Here is a 21,961-nt window from a genome sequence, read left to right on the forward strand (position 1 = left end):
CACACATAGATTCAAATAAATTACGCTTCAAAAAAATTAAGGGAAAATATAATTAAAATCTGTAAAATTTATAATTTTACATGGTCACATCTATGTTAGAATGATTTTGCTGATGCTTTTCTTTTATAAATAGCCTCAGGGTATCCAGAATTAATGTCCAGCAGTAATCAGCTAGAATGTTAGTATTTCATTTCCCTGTAATAACGACTTTCCATCATTGAAATGTTTGGTATGATCACCATGCTTGTCACTTACGTCTCTGAAGTTGTCTGGGAAAAAATCCAGGTGTGAGTGGAGGAAATGTATTCAGACATATTACACCCCGTAGCATCCCTTCTAGTATGAAGTAAGAAGTTGATTAATAATATTGTGGTATTGTCGGATTTTTGTTTGGCGAGAAAGTTTTTGCAAACTTCTTCAAATGAAGCCCAAGTTGCACTTGGGCTACATTATGTAACACTGAATTAAATACATCATCTTTGACCAGCTCTCTTATTTGAGGACCAGTAAATATTCCTTCTTTAATTTTACCTTCACTTACATTTGAAAATTTCTGCTTATGTACAAAAATCCAGGACTATCCTTCTTCATTGCTTTTACAAAATTTTTCATTAGTTCTAGCTTGATATGGAAGGGGATAAAAATATTTTTTTTGGCTTCAACTAAGGGCTCATGAATAATATTTTTCCCACTTGGAGATAAGTTGTCTCATTTCTTCCACTCTTTGGTAACATAATATTTATCCCTGGCTCAGCTCTACCATTCACAAAGAAAACACATGTACTTAGTATAGCATAACTGCCTTTATAACTTTCAACACCCACATATGTTCCAGCTATTTTTTTTATAATTTATTTTTTTCAAGAACGTCTTTCATCACATCATATATCTCTTTCAAATTAATATCATAAGTGATTAGTGTCGAAGGATATTTGTTATCATTGTTTAGTAGAACCACTTTTGAACTATACTTGACGAATCTATGAAAAGGCGCCAGTCCTCAGGTTTATGAACTTGTTCTAAGTGCAACATAAGTTCATCAATATATATATATATATATAAACCAAATTATTTTCATCAATAAAGTTCTGAGAAAGTTCTTTTTGTCAGCTTTGAAAGCCCGAAATTTTTGTATTTTTTTGAAGATTGTTGTCTGCTTTAGTACTGCCTGATTCTTCACCGCTCCTCTCGAAACATACATTCACAGGTGGCTCAGGAACTGGAATAATTTCACTGTGAGGTACAGGCCTGATTGCAGATTGCAATGAAGCATATTTTTACAGTATGTTTAGATTTTTTAGAAATTTCAGACACACTTGTTAAACAAAAGTAACAATCGGTTACATGATCCTTTGGTTCACACCAAACCATAGGTATACCAAATGGTAAAGCTTTCTGTCTACCTTTCAGCCATCCTCTTAAATATACAGAACAATTAGTGAATACTATATGTAACCTGATCACCAATTTTACACTGAAAGTACAAATTATATGGTTTTTTTAATTAAAGATGTATTGTTTTTTCTGTTTGATTTTACGGTAAACTCACCATATACATAATAAAAGACATCCACATCATTTACACAATTTCAAAGCATTATGACAGTGCACTGTTAACAAACTTAAGACAGCAATAAGACTGAACAAAATTAATTCATTTCTAAATCCAGTGCTTAATACAAACAAAGCAGCTTTGTTTTTAGCTACATGTCTTCACCTGCACAGATGTGATTAATCTTGACCATGAAGGGCTCACTCTTCAGTATTAGATATGATGTCATAGTATGTGACTATGATATGATTTAATTCTTTGTCTAGTATTGTTTATTTATAGCTTACAAATTATGCTAACAAAGTTAAACAATAAAAAATGAGCTACAAAATACAATATAGGAGCTTATAAGTGTTGTTGTTTTATTTTTGCCTAATTGACCTAAACTGTATTACCAAAATTTTTATAATAGATCTATCATTCATTGTTTTATAATTTTGAAACTGTATGTTTGTTTTATTTGTCTGCTTTTAGGAATGTTATCATGTAGTACAAGGTGGTGTTCCTGAAACTACTATGTTACTTAAAAATAGATTTGATTATATATTTTATACTGGTTCTTCTAATATTGGTAAAATTATAAGAGCTGCTGCCAATGAACATCTAACTCCTGTTACTTTGGAACTGGGTGGCAAAAGGTAATTACCCATAAAATATTAATTAAACATATATAATATTTATGTGTGAACACACACACACACACACACACACACACTAAAAATGTATCAATCAGCCTGTGATAGGTTATCTTTTTTGAAAAAATTAATACAATACGGGATTGTTCACAAATGTATACTTTAAATATGTACCAATTTTGATAAAACTTATTGTTGGGTGTTAATTTTCCTCATTTATGTGGCCTATTCAAAAACATCAAGTTTCTAAACACCCTGTTATGTGAAGTTGTTGAAGATCAGCATGTGGGTTCCAACTGAAATGATGTGTTAGAATCAGTAAGCATTTGGCAAGTACGTTTTGAGATTTATACTAATCAGATAGCTGTTTCGTTTGTTTAAAAAATGGCTGTACTTAGGTTAAAATTGATCAATGAGCAATGATTGACCGTCCATTAATTCATTAATACACTGAAACATTGATGTTATTGAAGAATTTTGGAATTTGATAATGAAGGATCACCTTTTGTTGACTGTGTAATATTCATTGATAGAATTTGTATTAGTGATGGTTTAGCAATGCTATTTTTACATACAAGGGTAGGTTGAAAAGTTTTGGGCCTAGATAAGAATATCTTTCTGGGTACATGTTTATTTATTTTTAAACAGCCACCATTAAGGTCTATACACTTAACCCAGCATTCTACAAGAATGGTTATACCTGTTCAGTACATTGATTTATCCAACTCCTTAAAATACCCATCTGTGGTGGCAATAACTCCATTATTGGTCGAAAATCTCTTCCCTCCAAGCTATTATTTTAGGTAGGAAACCAGTGGTAGTCACTGTGAGCCAAATCAGATGAATATGGAGAGTGTTGGAGCAATTCAAACCGTAGTTCATTGCAATTATTCAAGTGTGAACTGGAGCATTGTCTTGATAGAAAAGAACTTTTTTTTGACAAATGTGTTCATTTTTCCTTAATTTTATTTCTGAGATGTTGCAATAGGGTCACATAGTATTCACCATTTATTGTTTCACTCTTTTTTAAAGATAATGAAAATTATTCCACGTGCACCCCAAAAAACAGTTGCCATAACTTTGTTAAAGGATAAAGTCATTTTGGTTTTTTTGGAGCAGGTTGATCGTTTTCAATCCATTGTTTTGTCTTGGGAGGGTATTGATGAACCCAAGTCTCATCAACCATCACAAATCGACGTAAAAAGTCCTTTGGATTGTACCGTAGGAACTCGAGACAATCATTTAAAATTTTTTCAGCTCTGTTTTTGGTTGGGCAAGAGCATACACAGTACTCATCTTGAGCACAGCTTGTTCAAGCTCAAATGTTTGTGCAAAATATTGCGTGCACATTCGTGGACATGCCTCCAGACTGTGCTAACTCGTTCACTATCACTCGTTGATCTGCCAAGATGATTTTGTGCATTTTTTCTATCATTTCTGGTATAGTCACTTCAGAAGGGTGACCACTCTGTGATTCATTGCTAATGCATGTTTGACCCATTACTCGGCAACCCAGCTGAGTTTATTATTTAAATTAATGATCTAATTAACACTTTTGCTGCAGTACGGTGCATATATGTGCCGTAATAGGGAGTTGCTGTGTGCTTGTCTTTGTTTGTGTAATTCCAGTACAGTGCTGAACTGTAAGTTATTCAACTTAACTCTTGCACTGCATGGACCTCATTGTTGCCATACAGTACTTGATGGCTGTGTGTTATGGCACATAATGTGCTGTAATGAATATTTTATTTTCCTTTATAATTAAAAATATTTTTAAAACAATTTTATAGTCTATGATATCTCTCAGAAAACATGTGAAAACTAACTCTAGTAGAAACAGTTCTCTTATACATATTCTCATTTAACATCTATCTATAATCAAGTCAAAAATAAATCATTATTAATTTGGATGATGTTTACAAGCAAGTGTATAAACATTTTATGAAAAGTGATTCGACCCAAAAAAGATCTGGAAATAAATTTTATGTTCGTCTAGTATTTATAATATACATTTGAATGGATGTGTTTTTAAGCAAAACTATTTCAGCATATATTTAATTTAGGAATAATAAGTTAATTATATAAATAATTGATTCATTTAATTTATAAATAAAAATCACCATTTATAAGATGAAGTAATGTTATGAATATTTTATTGAATAATTTACTGAACAACTTGTGATAAAAATATATGAAAAGGAAATAAAATTGTCAGAAAGAGATTAAAAAACAATGTCATACGATACGGCACAAATGTATACTGAATGAAAATCCAAGGTCAAACCGTTAAGAATATAGAGTAAATCCATATAAAAACTACGTGGACAGTACAAAACCTCAGGACGGGCCAATATGCGCCGTAATGCATAGTGGGAAATTACCATATGGCATTGTAGTTGCCCATACAGCTAGATTGGTTAAGTTCCCTATTTTATCCGCCGCAGTGAACATGTTAAATGAATTCTTAATAAAATAGTGTAAAACAAGCTTAAATTTGATTTATATTTTGTTTAATATTATAATTTCTTACAAAATTATAACAAAATTAAAATATTGTGTTTCATCATTCAAATTATAAGTTTTTTATTTTTATTTTTTTATTGATGAGAATAGAAAGTATTATCGATTAAAAATATTTTAATATTGTTAGATGAAATATTAATAAATATGCTGAATTATGATGTGTAATTTTCAACTGATAATGATAGTATTTATTGCATTAAAAAGAAAGAGTAACAGACATTAACATCTATGTAACATGTAACATCTATTAAAGGCACTAGTGCCTTTAATAGATGTTACAGAGCTAAAAAGATAAAATTGAATATATATTTTATTTCCACCTGTAGAGGTAAATTATACTGACAAGAGTAATATAAAGCACATTAGAAAGTAATGATATCAAGGATAATGAAAATTCAAATTAAATTATTTGTTCTTAGTTTGGCAGTACAATTGTGTGAGTTTTAAAAATTAAGTCATAATAATGTTAAAGTGTCTGTTGTGAGGCAAACAGTGTTCTGTTTATGCATATGTTTAAATGGTCTTGTTAATTTCAGATCTTGCAAGACATAGGTAAATATTTATTTCATTCCTTAGTGCAACAAGAGAAACTGCTTCTGAAATCAATCATCAACGTATTTCTGTTGTAGCGAGATACTATTAATAAATGAACAGGTATTGAGAATTAAAACATGAAAAAATGACACTATTATAGAAAAAATGTGAAACTTCTACTTTTAAATATGTTTTCTGAGATGGGAAGTGTTATGTTTTTAGAGCTAGCATGGACTGTATTCAGATGAAATGATCTGAAACCATATTCTTCTAGGATAGTTAAATTTAATTTTGTCACATTAAATTACTCACTTAAAATACTATACAAAACAAGTCACATTAGACTAAGAGAATGCATGACCGCGGGAGATAGGATTCTTCACTCAAATGAAAGTATAAAACTGACTCGCAGGCCAGTGCTAGTAGATACTTGAGCGCAGCACTAGCTAGCTCAAACTAGGAATGGAACAGGAAGTACTCATCTACTCGGATCAGTTTTCTCTCTTAAGGAAATACCTTAATGCTGATGCTCTGAGATTTAAAAAACTGCTTTGAATTTTGATGTAAAAATAATTGCTAGGAATGCTACCAAAATGAGTTTGTCTACTACATCATAATCCCTGGCTGAAATCTATTTGCTCTACAAAAGTTGATACAAACTTTCAATTGAAAGTTTTGGCTCATTCTTTGCATAGTTCAATTTTGCCTCAAAAACATGTTGCTTGATTATGAAACTGGAAGAAAACATGACTAAAAAACCTTTTTGATTCTATTGTGGTTCCAATAGCATGCTATTGTGTGCAGAAGGGAAATAGATTGTGTCTTTCATTCAACAGCTTTCTAATAATCACCATGTTTGTTGTCCGTGTAGCTGTTCAAAACTTGCAACTATATGTTGCAAGTTCATATTTTCAGTATAGAGACCATGCTGATCTTCAGCTTGAGATCTGGGATAAAATCCTTAGATTATCTAAAACCAGTCCAATCCTTATTGGTGCAGATGTGAATGCTAAGTCACTACTGTGGCATAGTGGTTTCACCAATGATGGCGGTGAATTAGTAGAGGTCTTTTTAGCCCAATATGGTCTGCAGGTATTCAGTGTACCTGGTGAGTTGCCCACCTACGCAGGTGTGGTAGATGGGTGTCGGTTGTTTGGTGAACGAATGAACATCAATGTTAGCATTGGTAGGTTTATTCCTGTCAATGTCTGTAACTGGAAGGTATTGGTGGATGATTGCTTGAGCGATTATCAATTGATTATTTATCAATTATGAGATTGTTGGTGGTTCGAGTGAACGCTACATATGTAATGTTCCAGTTCAGCAGGGACGTTTACTGTATAGACAAATGGACTGAAGGAAATTTATTGACTTTCTTTTGGCCAGATTTCAAGTTTTGGATCAGGTTGTGGAGTCTTTGGAATTTGAGCACCTGGCAGAGAGTTTGTCTGCTGCTTTCATCTATGCCGCTAATTGCTCCATTCCCTGCAGTTGAAGTCAAGAGAGGCTGCTCTATGGTGCTCCAGGGAACTATCAGCCTTGAAACAGGTTGTCCGTCAAAGCTTAAGGAGAATGTCTCAATGTGAGAGTGATCCTGATGGCAGGCACTCCCTGTTGCTGAATAGCTGGACTGCAGATCTCATTACTCTCATAAGAGGTTCATACAGCAAAGAGGGATTCCTGGCATTCCTTTGTGTATGAGCAGGGTAACGAGGATCGCTGGGGAGTCATATATAAGGTTTTGGACACAAACAAAGGAAGGGCGTTTTTCTGTTTGCTCTCTCAACTAGGTTTAGTGTGATTTCATAAACGTCTGGAATCTTACACAGATTACTTGATGATTTACTGCCTAGTGATGATGAAGCTGGGGAGACTACATACCATCTGCAGGTGGAGCGTTAGGTTGTTCATTTTTGTGGGAGTGCATTGTCTTTAGAGATTACTTAGACCGAGGTGCATCAAGCCATCTGTAATGTAGGTAGGGGTAAGGCTCCCCGGGCTTTGATGGAATAATGGTGGAATTCCTTGTTCGCTCGATAGGGGAGAGCATGAGAATTATCTTGCACACTTTGAATAAATTGTTTGTCAGATGCTTCTCAGTTTGTTTGAAGAAGGGAATTGTTAAATTGTTGTTTAAAGGTGGCAACAAGGATCCCACTGTTAGTTTGTCATATGGGACTTTGACATTGCTACTGGTAATTTGTAAGGTCTTTGAAAAGGCTCTTTACCTTCGCATAAATGAGAGATTAACCTGGTGTGGCTTATTGATGGAGAACCAGTATGGGTTTCCTCCAGGAAGAGACACTGAGGATCCTATAATCTTGTGTGATGAGTGTGGTGTCGACCAGTGAGATGGAATATGTTCTGTGAATTTTCCTAGATATTTCAGGGGTGTTTAACAATTTTGGTAGCCTTCCGCCATTTATCAACTGCAAAAAAGAGAATGCACTGTGAGTGAATTGCAGGTAATGCAAAGTTACTTCAGTGATCGGGATGTGCTTCTCTGCAAGGGTAGCCTTGAGGTAGGCAAGATGCTGTCCAAGGGATATCCTGAGGGCAGTGTGTTGGGTTCTTTGTTGTGGGTGGTGGAGTTTGATTCTCTTATGCGGCTGAGGTTGCCAAGCGGGTGTCACATTGTAGCTTATGCTGACAGTGGGGTCTGCTGCTTGAAGGAAGCTTGCAGAGGAAGGTTTAGCTCCAAGCCACTCAGGCTTGCAAGGTACTTGAGCTGTGGCGTCAACAACACAAGATGACCTTCAGCCCAGAAAAGACTACTATGATGCTCCTTAAAGGCTGTTTGGCAGTGGGTTCGTGTTTTGATGGCAGGCCTATAGTGCCTTCTTTGGTATTCAACGAGTGGCCAATTCTTATTAGGGTCTTAATTTGAAGACCATGAGTATCCTGTATAAGGGCATCTGTGAAGAAATTATGCCATATGCAGTGCTTGTTTGGGCAGATAGGCTAAAATTTAAAAGCTATCGGGATATATTGTTGAGGGCTCTGCCTTATACTTTTAATGATAGCGGGTAGCTGTCATACGATTTCACAGGAGGCAATCTTTATGATTGCAGGCATAAAACCAATAGACTTGATTGTGTCAGAGTGGCAACAGCATTATGTCACCAAGAAGGTAGATGAATTAACTTCAGACAAAGATCAGGAAATTGAACAACGTGATAATGCTACACGTGTGACAACTCTCACACTCGCCCCAACGTGTTCTGTTCATTTTTTCCAAATATGAGTTGATGCGCACACAAACTATTGACTCAATATTATCGAGTCGATGTTAGATCTCTGTGTCAATTGACAAAACCAGGCTAAATGGATAATAGTTGAAAATTTCATACACTGTTTGGCAAAAGAAAGGATTACCAAGGGTATAGGATGCTGCTTGAACTTTTCCACCTTCTTTTTTTTGTTTTGTAGTACTAAGTTTTTGTTGTTTGTTTGTTTTCTATAGTTTCATTATTGTTTCTGTATTGTTTTATTGTATTGCATGTTAAACTCACTTCTTTTACCATCAGGTAGATAGTGGATTTCAGTTCCTTTTTCATATTTTGTTTTTACTCAGTCTTAATTTAAGACTAGTCAGATGTGTTACTTTTTTTTTAATACACCGATGGTAATGTCACATGTGGCATTTGCACTAGTGGCATCCTGACTAAGACATAAACACGGTTGAGAGATGCCTTTTGCCAAGGTTTTGAAGATGACTTCCAGTAAAGCCCATAAAAACTTGGTACAGAGGGGGTGGCATGGCAACCAAAACTCTCACATGGTGAGTGTCTTTTCCTGCAGGGTCAGGATGGACAATATGTTGATTGTATAGTGAGAGATATGATAAGAAAACAACAGGGATCTTCTATAACGTTAGAGTCATGAAAGTCATTGTCAGGCTTACCAAATCCCTTGAAGTTTTTCGTAATTTATGTCAAAAATAATTCAAGTAATATAAATCAGACCCAAAATATAATTCAAAAAATATTTTTTTTTATAAGTATTTTTTTTTATTTTTACTTTCTTAATATCCTGTCTAGTGAAAAAGGATTGGTAAAAATATATTTTATCATAATTTTATGTAGGAATGATTATTTTTGCATCATTTAGAATAATTTGTGATTTTTCTGATTTTTTTTTTTCTTTTCTGAATCAAATAATTTGTAGTGTGTTTTGTTGTTCTTGTTATAGCCCAGTGTACATAGATGGAACAGCAAATATAGCTATGACAACACGCCGTATATTATGGGGTAAATGTATTAATGCCGGACAAACTTGCATTGCCCCTGATTATGTATTATGTTCAAGAGATGTACAAGATAAGCTTATCGATGAAGCTAAACTGGTGATAAAAGAATGGTATGGACAAAATCCACAAGATTCGCCTGATTTTTGTCGTATAATCACTGACAGACATTACAAGTAAGAGAAATATTTTCTGTAAAAAGTGTTTTCATTTTGTATGAATTAAATACCATTTGGTACTCAACTGTGCCATTACAATACTAGTGTATACTCCAAAAATACCTAATTTCTTTTAAAATATTTTCACTAACATTTTGAATATTCATGACTATGGTTGTCAAAAAATGTTTGCATCTGCACTCTTTGTCAATGGAAAAAAGAATTCCTTCTTGAGAAGTAAAATCTATTCATTAATTACTAGTAATTTTACACAAATATTTTGTTTATCTGAAAATTTTCAAAAGAAACAGAAGATTTTTCAAAAAAATGATATATAACAATTGATGTGAAGTGTGTATATCTGTTGTCATTTAACCTGCATATCACATAAAAAAACCTGCTATTTAAGTCAACTTCATTTTATTGGGGAGTTGATTGTTTTATGAAAGATCATTTATGTAAGTAGAGTTTAAATTATTGTGATCAAATTGACTTCGTGTATTATTATTTTAATGAAATATTTTTATTGTATTTATACTTACAAACTTGTTACTTTTTTTCAAAGAAAAAGCTAGCCAGAATTCATCATTTCAAATGAATTCTTCATTTAAAAGCACTTATGTATGATTGGTTATTATGATTTTTATTATTTAATTTATTTCACTTTTTTTTATGCAACTTTTCTTTAGTTTAGTTAAATGTTTTTTATCAATTTTTATTTATTTTTTGATTTTGCAGAAGACTGTGTGATTTAATAGACAGTGGTAACGTGGCTGTTGGTGGCCAAAGAGATGCTGACGATAGATACATTGCTCCTACTTTATTAATAGATGTTAAACCAAATGATCCAATTATGAAAGAGGAAATATTTGGACCAATATTACCTATTATTAATGTTGAGAATGCTTATGAAGCAATAAGCTTTATTAATAGCAGGTATGAGGACATTTTAATTAAATATAATCTAAAAAAAAATTATCTACACTCAAACATCACTTAAATTTTCTAACTTATGTTTTACCTTTAAAATATTTTTACTATTTGTTTTAATAGATGGATTTTTTCCAAAAAGATCTTTTTATGGCATTTCCTTAAATATAATTTAGTCCTTGAATAATATTAATTATGTAGATTATCCATTTTGTGTTAAAATCTTATTCAGCTTGGTGAAATTTGTTAAAGAATGGATATAAAAACTTACTTGTTTTTTATGGAAAAAGGAAATTTTTTTTATTAAAAAATGTATTATTTTGTAAAAAAGAAGTATAAATACAAATTTATTTTTTACTGTCGAAGTATAACAGAGAAGCTGCATAGTATCTTCAAAAAGGTCTTACTTTTATCAGAAACATGCTTCTATAAATTTCTTTGTATTAGAAAGTGAGCTTTTCTTTTCCTACAGCTACAATCAATGTGTTTGGTAAATTATGCAGTGTTGGCTATAAAAATTAGTTAATAAATATGAAGACATGAGATGTGCTTTATAAAAGCTTTCAATCGGAAATTGTGTTTTTATAATTTGGCCAAATAAGATAAATGATATTTACAAGAGGTTATCCAAAAAGTAAGTTCTGAAGAGCTATTAAAAAAAATTAAAAAAACATGTTTGCGTATAATTTTATTGCTCTTTGAAGTACAAAACTTACTCTATTTTTCTACCAACCATTATTGAAACACTTAACACAAGGTATAGACTTAAACGAGCCACCAGAAGTTGTGTCCCTTCATTGAATTTTGCCACCTTTGATGCAAGCCTTGTATTAAGATTTATTTGAACTTGTCATCGCCATGGAACTATCGGCCAGCAAGGAAAATTTTAAGACACTGGAACAAGGGACAGTAACTTGGTGTGAAGTTGATCACTCGGATGTGATTTGTAAGGGAGGGTTGGATGCTATTCTGATTCTGTGTGCTTCTTAGTGTATGTTTTTAATGTTTGAGAAAATTGGGTCACATACTAAAGATCAAACTATTCCTAGTCTAAGGTTGTAAGGAGACCTTTCATTATGACAGCAACATGTGGGCATGCACTGTCTAACAATCAACACAACAACCTAATAATTAACAAATTGCTTGTTCGTGATCACATAATGAAATTGTTCTAGTATTTTGCAACATCTCTAGTGATTGTACAGCCTCAAGGGAAGAAATAGTCAAGTAAAACTTCACTTTTTCTCAAAATACTGTACACATGTACTTCCAAATTGAAAATATCGGCTTGCATTGTGCCTCTCTGTGACAGAATGTTTCATTTTTTTCACCATTAAATAAATTGTAATTTAGTTTCAGCTTTACATGCGATACCCATATCTCGTGCCTAATGAGATGTGGCTCAAGAAGTCATCGCTTTGTTTTTTGTACCAAGTCAAAAATTTCACTGTGCTGTCTAACCGGTTTTTTTTATCTTTCATAGGCATTTAAATACCCATTGTGCACAATTTCCAGTACTTAAGTTTCTCAGACACAATTTTGTGTAGAAGCGAATATGAAATTTCTGGAAAACAAACAGAAAGATGTGAGTCATCTATTCTCTTAATTGCCTGATCTTAACTTCATATTGTTACACCAATCAAAAATGATCATCTATTTTGTTTATCATTGTGCAAATTATTGCATCCTTCATTAAACATTTGCAATCATCTCCATACCATGAAATCATTCATTGCAATTTCTTTGTCAAATATCACAAATCTGATGGTGAATTTCAACCAGTTTAATGTTCCTTGCATTCAAGAAACAGATAACAGACTGGTTTTCCCATACAGCAGGTGACGTGATTTTCTTAAAACTTATAAACACACACTTAGAAGCATACAAATTAGACAAGTGGATAATAATAATAATAATACATCAGTCCCTTCCTAACATATAGGTGACTCAGTATGCATGCGTAGAAGTGGCAGTTTTTAGAAACTGAACTTACTTTTTGGATATACTTCATATATCTTACAAAAACAGTGATCTACTCAAATTATAAATCTCTATAATTTTTTTACAATACTTTTATATGAGGGTAAGTCAATTATTATCCGCAATGTAGTTATAAATTTTATTGCAATACAAATAGGAAACTTACATGTACATTATTTTTCAACATAGTCGCTTTGCATTTCAACGCATTTGGTCCATCGTTGCACAAGCTTCCTGATGCCCTCATAAAAGAAGGTTTTTGGTTGAGCTGCGAGCCAGGAATGCACTGCTTCTTTCACTGTTACGTCCGAGATAGATCGACAGCCCCTTAATCCCTCTTTGAGTAGACCAAACAAGTGGTAGTCAGAAGGGCAAGATCAGGACTATACGGAGGATGAGCCAGTACTTCAAAGTTGAGTTTCTGGAGCATTTCAGCAGTGCGGGCAGCAGTATGTGGACGGTCATTATCATGCAACAACACAACAGTTTTCGACAGCAGTCCTCGGAGTTTGCTTCGAATTGCAGGCTTCAGCTTGGCAGTAAGCATCTCACTATAACGCGCACTGTTTATTGTCGTGCCCCTTTCCTCATAATGTTCCAGTACTAGGCCTTGTGAGTCCCAAAAAACCGTGTAAGCATCAGTTTTCCTGTGGATGGTTGGATCATGAACTTTTTTGCAGAGCGAATTTGGATGTTTCCATCCCATACCCTGATGTTTACTCTCCAGCTCATAATGATGGATCCGTGTTTTGTCACCAATGATGATTGTGTCTAAGAAGATGTCCTGTTCGTTACCATAGCGATCCAAATGTTTTTTGGCAGATGTCCAAGCGTGTTTGTTTATGCAACTGTGTTAGTTGTTTTGGGACCCATCTTGAACAGACTTTACAAAACCCAAGTCTGTTGTGGATGATTTCATAGGCAGAACTGTGACTAATTTGCAGACGATGTGCCACTTCATCAATAGTTACTTGTCTGTCTAAGAAAATCATGTCACGTGCACGCTCAATGTTTTCCTCATTTGTGGCGGTAAATGGTTGTCTGGCTCATTCATTGTGTGTAACCACTTGTGCTAATCCACATTTTCCAATCCATTCGTAGATACTCCGTTGCAGGAACACACTGTTCCCGTACTTTACTGAAAGTCTTCGTTGAATTTCGGCTCCTGATACACCTTCCAACCACAAAAAATGGACCAGAAAGCGGAGCAGCCATGGTTGATGGCAGGGCAGCAATAATAGAACTAACTTAGCAGCATCAAACCTGCACAGATATAACAACAATTAAACCATGCATGCATCATCTACACAACACGACAGTACTACCAACATAAACAAAAATATAAATAAATTGCAGATAATAATTGACTTACCCTCGTAAATACACCGTGGTTGTTTATTATACAGTACAATATGATGTTTATCTTTTTATTTATTTTTTTTTATAAGTAATTTACTTCAATTTAAATTTCCCATTTTTATTTGCAAAGGTATTTTCTTCAGTGCTCAACAGCTCCAAAATAAGTTAAAACAGAGCCAGTGATTACCAGTCTTCATATTTCATTATTGAATTCCCAAAATGCACTATGTTCTGTTCATTTTTTAATACCTCAGGAAATCTTCTTTTTTTTTTAACCCTTTAGTATATTTTAGGAAAAATTATTGGTGTAAACTTGTTAAATTGCCATGTCTGATTTCCATGTCAGTTCTGCTGTTGCAAGGTTCGTTGTGGAGTGTTTTTTTTTTTTTTAAATCATAAAAGGTTTTTAAAAAGCCAACTTTCCTTTCAGCTCACAAATCTATTTCATATGAAGAAGAGAGGAGTTGTATATAAATAACATAATATTTAAACATTAAAAATATGCATTGTACAAAACATGATGCTTATTGCGTATAAAGATATCTTAACTATTATATGGGAAAACAAAAACATTATTCTTTATCATTTAGAATTTTATACAATTTTTTTGTAGAAGGAAATTTCTATTGAACTACAATAATTATTTGTATTATACAGATAATTAAAAAGTGAATGACTGTATTATTACTAAAGATATTTTTTCATAAACTAATGTGTGTACTTTAATTTGTCATTACAGTGCTTCACATGTGTTATGTATAAAACATATATATATGTATATGTGTTATATAAAAAACTAATGTATAAAATATTAGTTACATCAGTAACATGTATTGTACTTATTTATATTATAATTACTCATTATAAAATAGTTTTTATTTGATCAGCAAAATGACAATATTTTTACTGTGTGAATTATACAGAAGAAAATCTGTTAGAATATTTTTTGAAAACTCTTCACAAAGCAATAAGGTAGACCATTCAGAATTTTTATTAAACAATTTTTTAAATATTATTTTTCCTATGTACTTTATTCTGGTCAGCAGTGACCAATACAGCAATAGGTATGTAAGATTTATTTATTAAACTGTTTTCTTTTAATTGAGAAGATCTTTTAACAGCTATCAAATCAGAAAAATATATAAATTGACTGCTTGAAAGCATGAATTAAAAACTGTGTATTTTTTCTATTGTAAAAGTTTACTTTTACAATTTTCTCTCTTTGAAAAAAAAAGGTTTTTTTTACAACTATTTAATTAGTTGTATCTGTTATTTACCCCAGCTCCTATAGTAGTTTACAAAATCAATTTTGTGTATTTTTTATAACTTTGTAATGCAGGTAAGAAAGATTTTATAATATAATTAGTGATAAAATACTATGTTTTGTCTGCAAAAATGTCACTAGGTAAAATATTAGGAGAAGTTTGAGTAATATTATTCTACAAAATTCTAAATTTATTTGTAACAAAGTTAATAAATTAATAAGTCTTATTTTACGTAATATAGTCTTATTTTATAGTCTTATTAGTCTTATTTTATAGTCTTATTGCTTCTCAAAATTCTAAATTTATTTGTAACAAAGTTAATAAATTAATAAGTCTTATTTTACGTAATATAGTCTTATTTTATAGTCTTATTAGTCTTATTTTATAGTCTTATTGCATCTCACTGTAACGCGCACTGTTTATTGTCGTGCCCCTTTCCTCATAATGTTCCAGTACTAGGCCTTGTGAGTCCCAAAAAACCGTAAGCATCAGTTTTCCTGTGGATGGTTGGATCATGAACTTTTTTGCAGGGCGAATTTGGATGTTTCCATCCCATACCCTGATGTTTACTCTCCAGCTCATAATGATGGATCCGTGTTTTGTCACCAATGATGATTCTGTCTAAGAAGATGTCCCGTTCGTTACCATAGCGATCCAAATGTTTTTATTTTATAAAAACACTATATGCACTTATATGCACTTATATGCACTTATGTTTTTTACATTTTTTTGAGTAATTTAATTTACTGGGGTTTTGTGAGTGAGGGGTAGATGAAGGTAGATAAATCTGCTAAATCACAGTTTTTTTTTGTTTTGTGCTGATTTTCCTTTTGGACATTTCATGTTCTTGGAACTTTGACACTCCAAGTTGGTACAAAATTCTTTTGTTTATTTCATGTTGGCATGCTAATTATAGTATGTAGTAATTAATTATTTATTGAAGTTTATCATGTTCCATTAACACCTAGCAACTTAGTGATAGTTTGCACGGTGGTGCAACTATCTACCAACTTCACTGTTCAATTTGCTGTGATCATTCTGCTTTAGTTATTGGCAATTTTTTATTAAATTTATATTATTATCCAAGTATTCATTTTTTTAGGGTTTTTTAAAAAATAAGTTAATAATTTAATTCTTAACACAACTTTATATCCTTTGATTACTGTAGTCATATATAATTCTTTTTATGCTGCAGTTTTTTAAAAACCTCCACTGAAGTCTGATGAATAATATTTGTAGATTTCTAATTTTAAAACATTAAGGAGCAGTAGAAGAAAGCATAGTGTTCAGCATTTTAAAAATGATGACCGATGATTAATCAGTGGAAAATGTTGATAACATTAGTAATTTCTCAAAACTCACTTTTTCATATTCGTAAAAAGTATAAAGATTAAATTTAATTTTGTTGAATAAAAGTGTTTCACAAGAAATAAATTGTCATGAAAATTATTTTAGAGCAAATATAATTGTGTTTATTTATTCATTAGTGCATTTATATTGTACATACATATTTTTAATATGGTGAATATATAGTTTTAATATTATTTATTTCACCCGGGATTGTTTGCTAATACAAACAGCAAACTAACTGTGCCCAGCAAAAAATCTGTACCCACTATTGTATATCTTAAGTGATCTATAGCACTCGTTTTATTAAATATCTTATCTATCAGTTAGCAGTCCAACATTATTTATCACTTTCCATTCCTAGGATGTTACTATTTTAATACATAATTCTACTACACTAGTCTTTTGAGTTACAAAGAACCATCACGTTTTAAGAGATGCACTTTATTATCTTAGCTGGGGTCCTATGTAGATATTTCATTATTACCGTGTTTATTATAATATATCAGCCCCATTGTTTGTGATCCCTAATCATTGAAACCAGTACGTTCTACTTTTAACTTCTAGTATACTGTCCATTGTCCTGCTAATTGAATATTTACTTTTACCTACGTAAGTTTTTATAACAGTCGATTGTATAAGACTGATTAATGATGTTTACAGAGAACTACCTTTGACATTCTACATATTTACAAAAGAAAAACGTGTTCAAGATTTATTCCTACAGCAGACTCGTACCGGTAGCGTTTGTGTTAATGATACTGTTATGCAGTATAGTGGTGAGTCATTGTAGTTGCTGCCTTGTTAAAAATAAATTAATCTCTCTTATTGTAAACCTATTTATTCAGTAAAAGTAATTTTTATTTTTTATACTTCTTTCTTATCCTTAAGTTAATACATATCAATTTATCTTCTTTCTTACAGTTTCTTCTTTTTTTTCATAAGTTGCATGTAGGGTGGAGGATTCTTAGCACAGATTGTTGTTTGAGATAAATATCATAGCACCATAACTAATGAATTGATTTTTATTAAAATGTTATTTACAAGTTGGTAATTTAAAAATATTTACTTCTAATTTTACAAATTTAATTATATATTTTAATAAACTGTACAAAAAAAGGTGGTGGCTTAAATTTTGTTTTTCAGAGATCACTAGAGCATTTAAGGTACCCAACAAATGGAATTTTTATGAAGTGTGTATTTGTGTAAATAATTGTGTTCTGGTTAAAAAATGTAATATCCCCTTTACTATAAATATGTTAAAATGAAGATACACTGTAATTCTGTGCTTTTCTGTACCATTCTCATAAGTATTTTTGTTTAATTTTATAGTTGTTTATTTGTAGTTGTAGTATATGTAGTTAACTGTAATTTTGTTTGAGAACAAAATATGTCTTAAAGAACAATCAGAAATTTTGTAAAGTTTAAAAAATTTTGTATTTCTTTAATTATTCTTAGGTATAAACAATTATGTTTTTATGCAGCTCTTAGGCATTAAATATAAATACATGGTTTATATTTGTTTGATTTGTATTGGTTGTATCACAGGTCTGTGCATCCTTTGGCTATTTATGTATTTACAGATGATAAGAATATTGTTGAAATGTTTAATTTAAAAACATCTAGTGGTTCAACTTGTATCAATGATGTTGCTCTTCAGGCTGCAGGTGAATAATTATCTTTTACTCATTTCTTTGTTTTATATGTTTATTTTTATTCCAAAGTGTCAAGTGATTGTTTTTTTTTAAATATCCATGTCAGAGATGGTAAACCTTTACTTTCCAGTGAGCTTATATGGATTTACTAAATTTCTCATTTTGAATATTGAAACATCTTTCAATATTCAACATTTCAATATTCAAAACATCTGTGATGTTTCAATGTACAAGTTACATGGTACATCTATGAATAACATGTAAACATACAGTTTGGTATTTTTTTATACCGAGGTTGCTAATAAACTATCCTAATTATCAGAGAGGTTTATGTCTGGATTGATCCTGACACTCTTCTTTTTTTCTTATTCCTTATACTTGATTCTCTTTCTCTTCAATAGATACCATAAAAACTAGACAACCATTATATAGTTGTCATTCTAACATTGGAGAAACAGTAGTATTTGCTTCACTCTTACAACTTGCTGGAAGAGGATAGTGACTTTACATGTTGCAATTTGTACAGGAATTCATATCTTATTCATTTGTTCATAGAGGACCCATCTATCTTTGAAATATCTTTTTCAGAAAATTTATCTATATAATTTAAATGTAAGAGTTTTTATTGATGAAAGAACAGTAATAAGATCTGCAAGTTGAAGTAAAAGTTATTGTGAAGATAGGAACATCAAAGTCTTTCAGATGTATTTTGAATCCATCTCCTAGCTTTGCATACTGATATGTACTTCATACCCATTTTATGTGGTAAACAGAATGAAAGTGTCACTTTTAGACCAAACATCTGCATGTCAGTGGGTTTTGCATGTCAAAATAGAACAGAATTTAACTCTGTGAAGAAGGTAACAGGAAACCACTTTATTCTTTTCTTATCTTAGTAAACCTGGAGTGGGGTCTTGTTATCTTGAGAATATAGCTCAATTTTAAGTTTGATTTGATAATTTTACAATTTTTAATTTATATTGTCTTACAAGTTTGCTTTTTGGAATTTTGTGAAGTTTTTTTTGTAAAAAATGTTTTTTGTTTCATTTTATTTTTAAAAGAAATATTGTTTCATATATATTCTGTGTTATTTCAGTATTTAATAATATAATGTTTTATGTAAGATTATTTGCTATTTAAAACAAATTTAGTATCATTAATTTTATCTTGGTTATTTTCTCCTTTCATGAATTTACTTTTTTTTTAAATCCCTTGTATCTAGAATTTAAAGGACTTTTCTTAAATACCATTCTAACTCAATTATTTTTTAAATGCATTAAGAATTCTTAGTTTTTGAATAGATGAATGAAAATGTTTAATTATTAAATTTTTTTTGTTTATGATTAGTTTTTTTATGATTTTGTTGAACTACATTACTTGGTTTACATTGCTTCAAATTATTGATTATGAAGATAGATTTTAATGTTTTTTTTCTAGGTATGTGTTAATTTTTGAATACAAAAATACATCCTAAAATTGCCCATTTACATAAAATGAATGATAGACTGTGATTTTCTGTTGGTCAAGTGTTGTTATATTGATGTGTATGGTTTTAACACTGAAAAAAGGGATCAGTTTTGTCCGGGAATTATCAAGATTTTGGAAATTTTTAGGGTTATGTTTTTGCCATCATGTATGATTATATAATAAAATGATTGAAAAATCTTTATTTTGCTCAGTGTACCCATTTTTCATGCCATTTTGTTAAAAAATTGTAGAAAATTATTAGTCCATTTTCTGGATTTAAGTACTTTTTAATTTCTCAAGAATAGCTGAACTGACATTTACTAAATTTAGCAGATTCATTCATTTTTATAGTGTAATTTTTATTCATTCATAATTTTAAATATTTTGATTAGATTGTGATGGGTTGAGTGATTACGCATTCTTATTAACATAAAACATTTACATTTACTACATGGTATGGCAAGATAAAGTAAATAATGTCTTAATACATTAGCTAATTGCCTTGTCCCTTCAAAAAATACTTTTTGCAATTTTCAAGCCAGAATTCATTTTACACAACAAAATAGAAATATGAAAATTAAATCCTTAAAATTTCCAAGTTTTGGCAAGAATTTTGTTTGTGTAATTTAGAACAGGACTCTGACCTTTTTATGCGGAATATAGTGTTTTTTGTATTCAAATTTCAATATTGATTACAGCAGAAATTTTTCAGGCTGTAGATTATTTCCTAAAATTTATGGCCTCAAAAAAATACTTCATATTATTTCTGTAGGTATTATTTTTTTACATTTTTAATAAGTTATCCACCTCATAAAGGAGATTTTTCTTTCTTTATTTTCTCTCTATACTTAAAAATAATTATTCAATAAACTCTAGGAAAATGATTTTAATTATTGACAACTTTGTGAATATTTTTGTGACTTCAAATTGGTTCTAAACCTCTATTGCCCAAAAATTTCTTTTTAATTTACTCATGAGTCTTTTAGAAAAAAGTTTACAGGAAAAAATAGAGTAAAAAAAATTGAGAATTTCATTAAGTGCCTTTTTAAAGTTTTCATTACTTGGATGTAGTTATAAACTGAAAACCAAAATAAAGCAAGATAATTTAGTTTTGTATTAATGTATAGTATTGATTATTAAACAATGAACTTTATCTATTATGTTGGCATATTTTGATTTAAGAATTATTTTGTCACAATGTAGGTCATAAATAGTTAATAAGATTGTGGGGTAGTAGTAAAAAATTATGAAAACTATATAAAAAAGATTTGTTGAATTATTTTTGTTTACTGAGGAGTAAGATTCTTTATATTTACACAAACTTTATAGCCTGAATGTGATATGCAGTCTGTGTTTAATTGTAAGAAATATTGGAACCAGCATAGGTCCTCAGATAATCCATCTATGAATACTTTAAATGGGAGTCACTAAAGAGTATTCATAAAATAAAATATTTTCTGATAAGATTGTAGATAAAGATCATCAAGGTTTATAAAACATTAACACATAAATGTGCAGCATAGTTCTATCTGAGGTGTTTGAAATAGTATAGACTTAGTCACTGTTAATAGTACAATGGAAGGGGATAGTATAGCACAACAGGATATCATAAATGTAAAAAGTCAGTTAGCAACCAGCAGTCGCATTCCTAACCTGCGCATAAATTGAGGTTTCTAAACTTTGGTAATTAATACGTAAATGTTCAATTTCAAGTTATTTGGTTCATTCAATTTTTTTATTTTTGAGAAATTAAATTTTTCAGTCATAGGAGAATTCTAATTTCTCAAAAGAAAGAAGACTAGTAACTTTTTTAATGGAATTTCAGGGGGAAGATATTTATGCATGTATGTATATATTGTCGCTGAATGGCTTTAACAGCATGTGGCATCCTAGAACCTTGTAGCCGTGAAAAGGAATGTTTGAGGTTTTTGGAGTGGTGGTCTGGAGAAGGGCCATTTGTGTGTTTGGCAAGGTAGCCCTGAGAAGGGCTGTTGGATCGCGAACCTGGTCTCTGTGATCTTCCATTGTCACAGCCAAGGCGGTTCTCTCTGAGCAGTCCCATGTTGGGCCAGCTCCTGCTGATAGGCCTGTTGGTTGGCCCACCACCCAGAATGCTTGAGCCTAGCAAGCTGGGACAGAAAGGTAATGTCTGCACCCAGCAACTCCATTGGGAGGCTAGCCAGGCTTGCTGCTCTGATGAAATCTTGGCATACACCAGAAATTCCCACACTGGCACATTAACAGGGAACTTTTTCCTTCTTCTTGGCTGCTCCTGGTGGTCATCTGTGACAGATTCATCTCATTTTGCCA

The 21,961-nt window shown here is 31.5% G+C and overlaps 1 protein-coding gene across 8 annotated transcripts in view; it reads left to right on the plus strand.

Annotated features, from left to right (window-relative positions):
- Nucleotides 1-21,961, plus strand: part of Aldh-III (Aldehyde dehydrogenase type III) — a 199,017-nt gene that overhangs the window by 134,153 nt on the left and 42,903 nt on the right. For 7 of the 8 annotated variants that reach the window (XR_012755725.1, XR_012755730.1, XR_012755728.1 and 4 more), the window contains exons 6-9: nt 2,027-2,190; nt 9,436-9,666; nt 10,387-10,584; nt 18,078-18,196. Coding sequence is in view for 1 of the 8 variants with exons in the window: in XM_075360345.1 (XP_075216460.1) it covers nt 2,027-2,190; nt 9,436-9,666; nt 10,387-10,584; nt 18,078-18,196 (712 nt within the window). In the remaining 7 variants the exon portion in view is untranslated. Of the gene's footprint in view, nt 1-2,026; nt 2,191-9,435; nt 9,667-10,386; nt 10,585-17,192; nt 17,309-18,077; nt 18,197-21,961 lie in introns of all 8 variants that reach the window. The other variant, XR_012755726.1, reaches the window with a different exon arrangement.

This window comes from Lycorma delicatula, chromosome 3, assembly GCF_047948215.1.
Source record: "Lycorma delicatula isolate Av1 chromosome 3, ASM4794821v1, whole genome shotgun sequence".
NCBI lineage: Eukaryota > Metazoa > Arthropoda > Insecta > Hemiptera > Fulgoridae > Lycorma > Lycorma delicatula.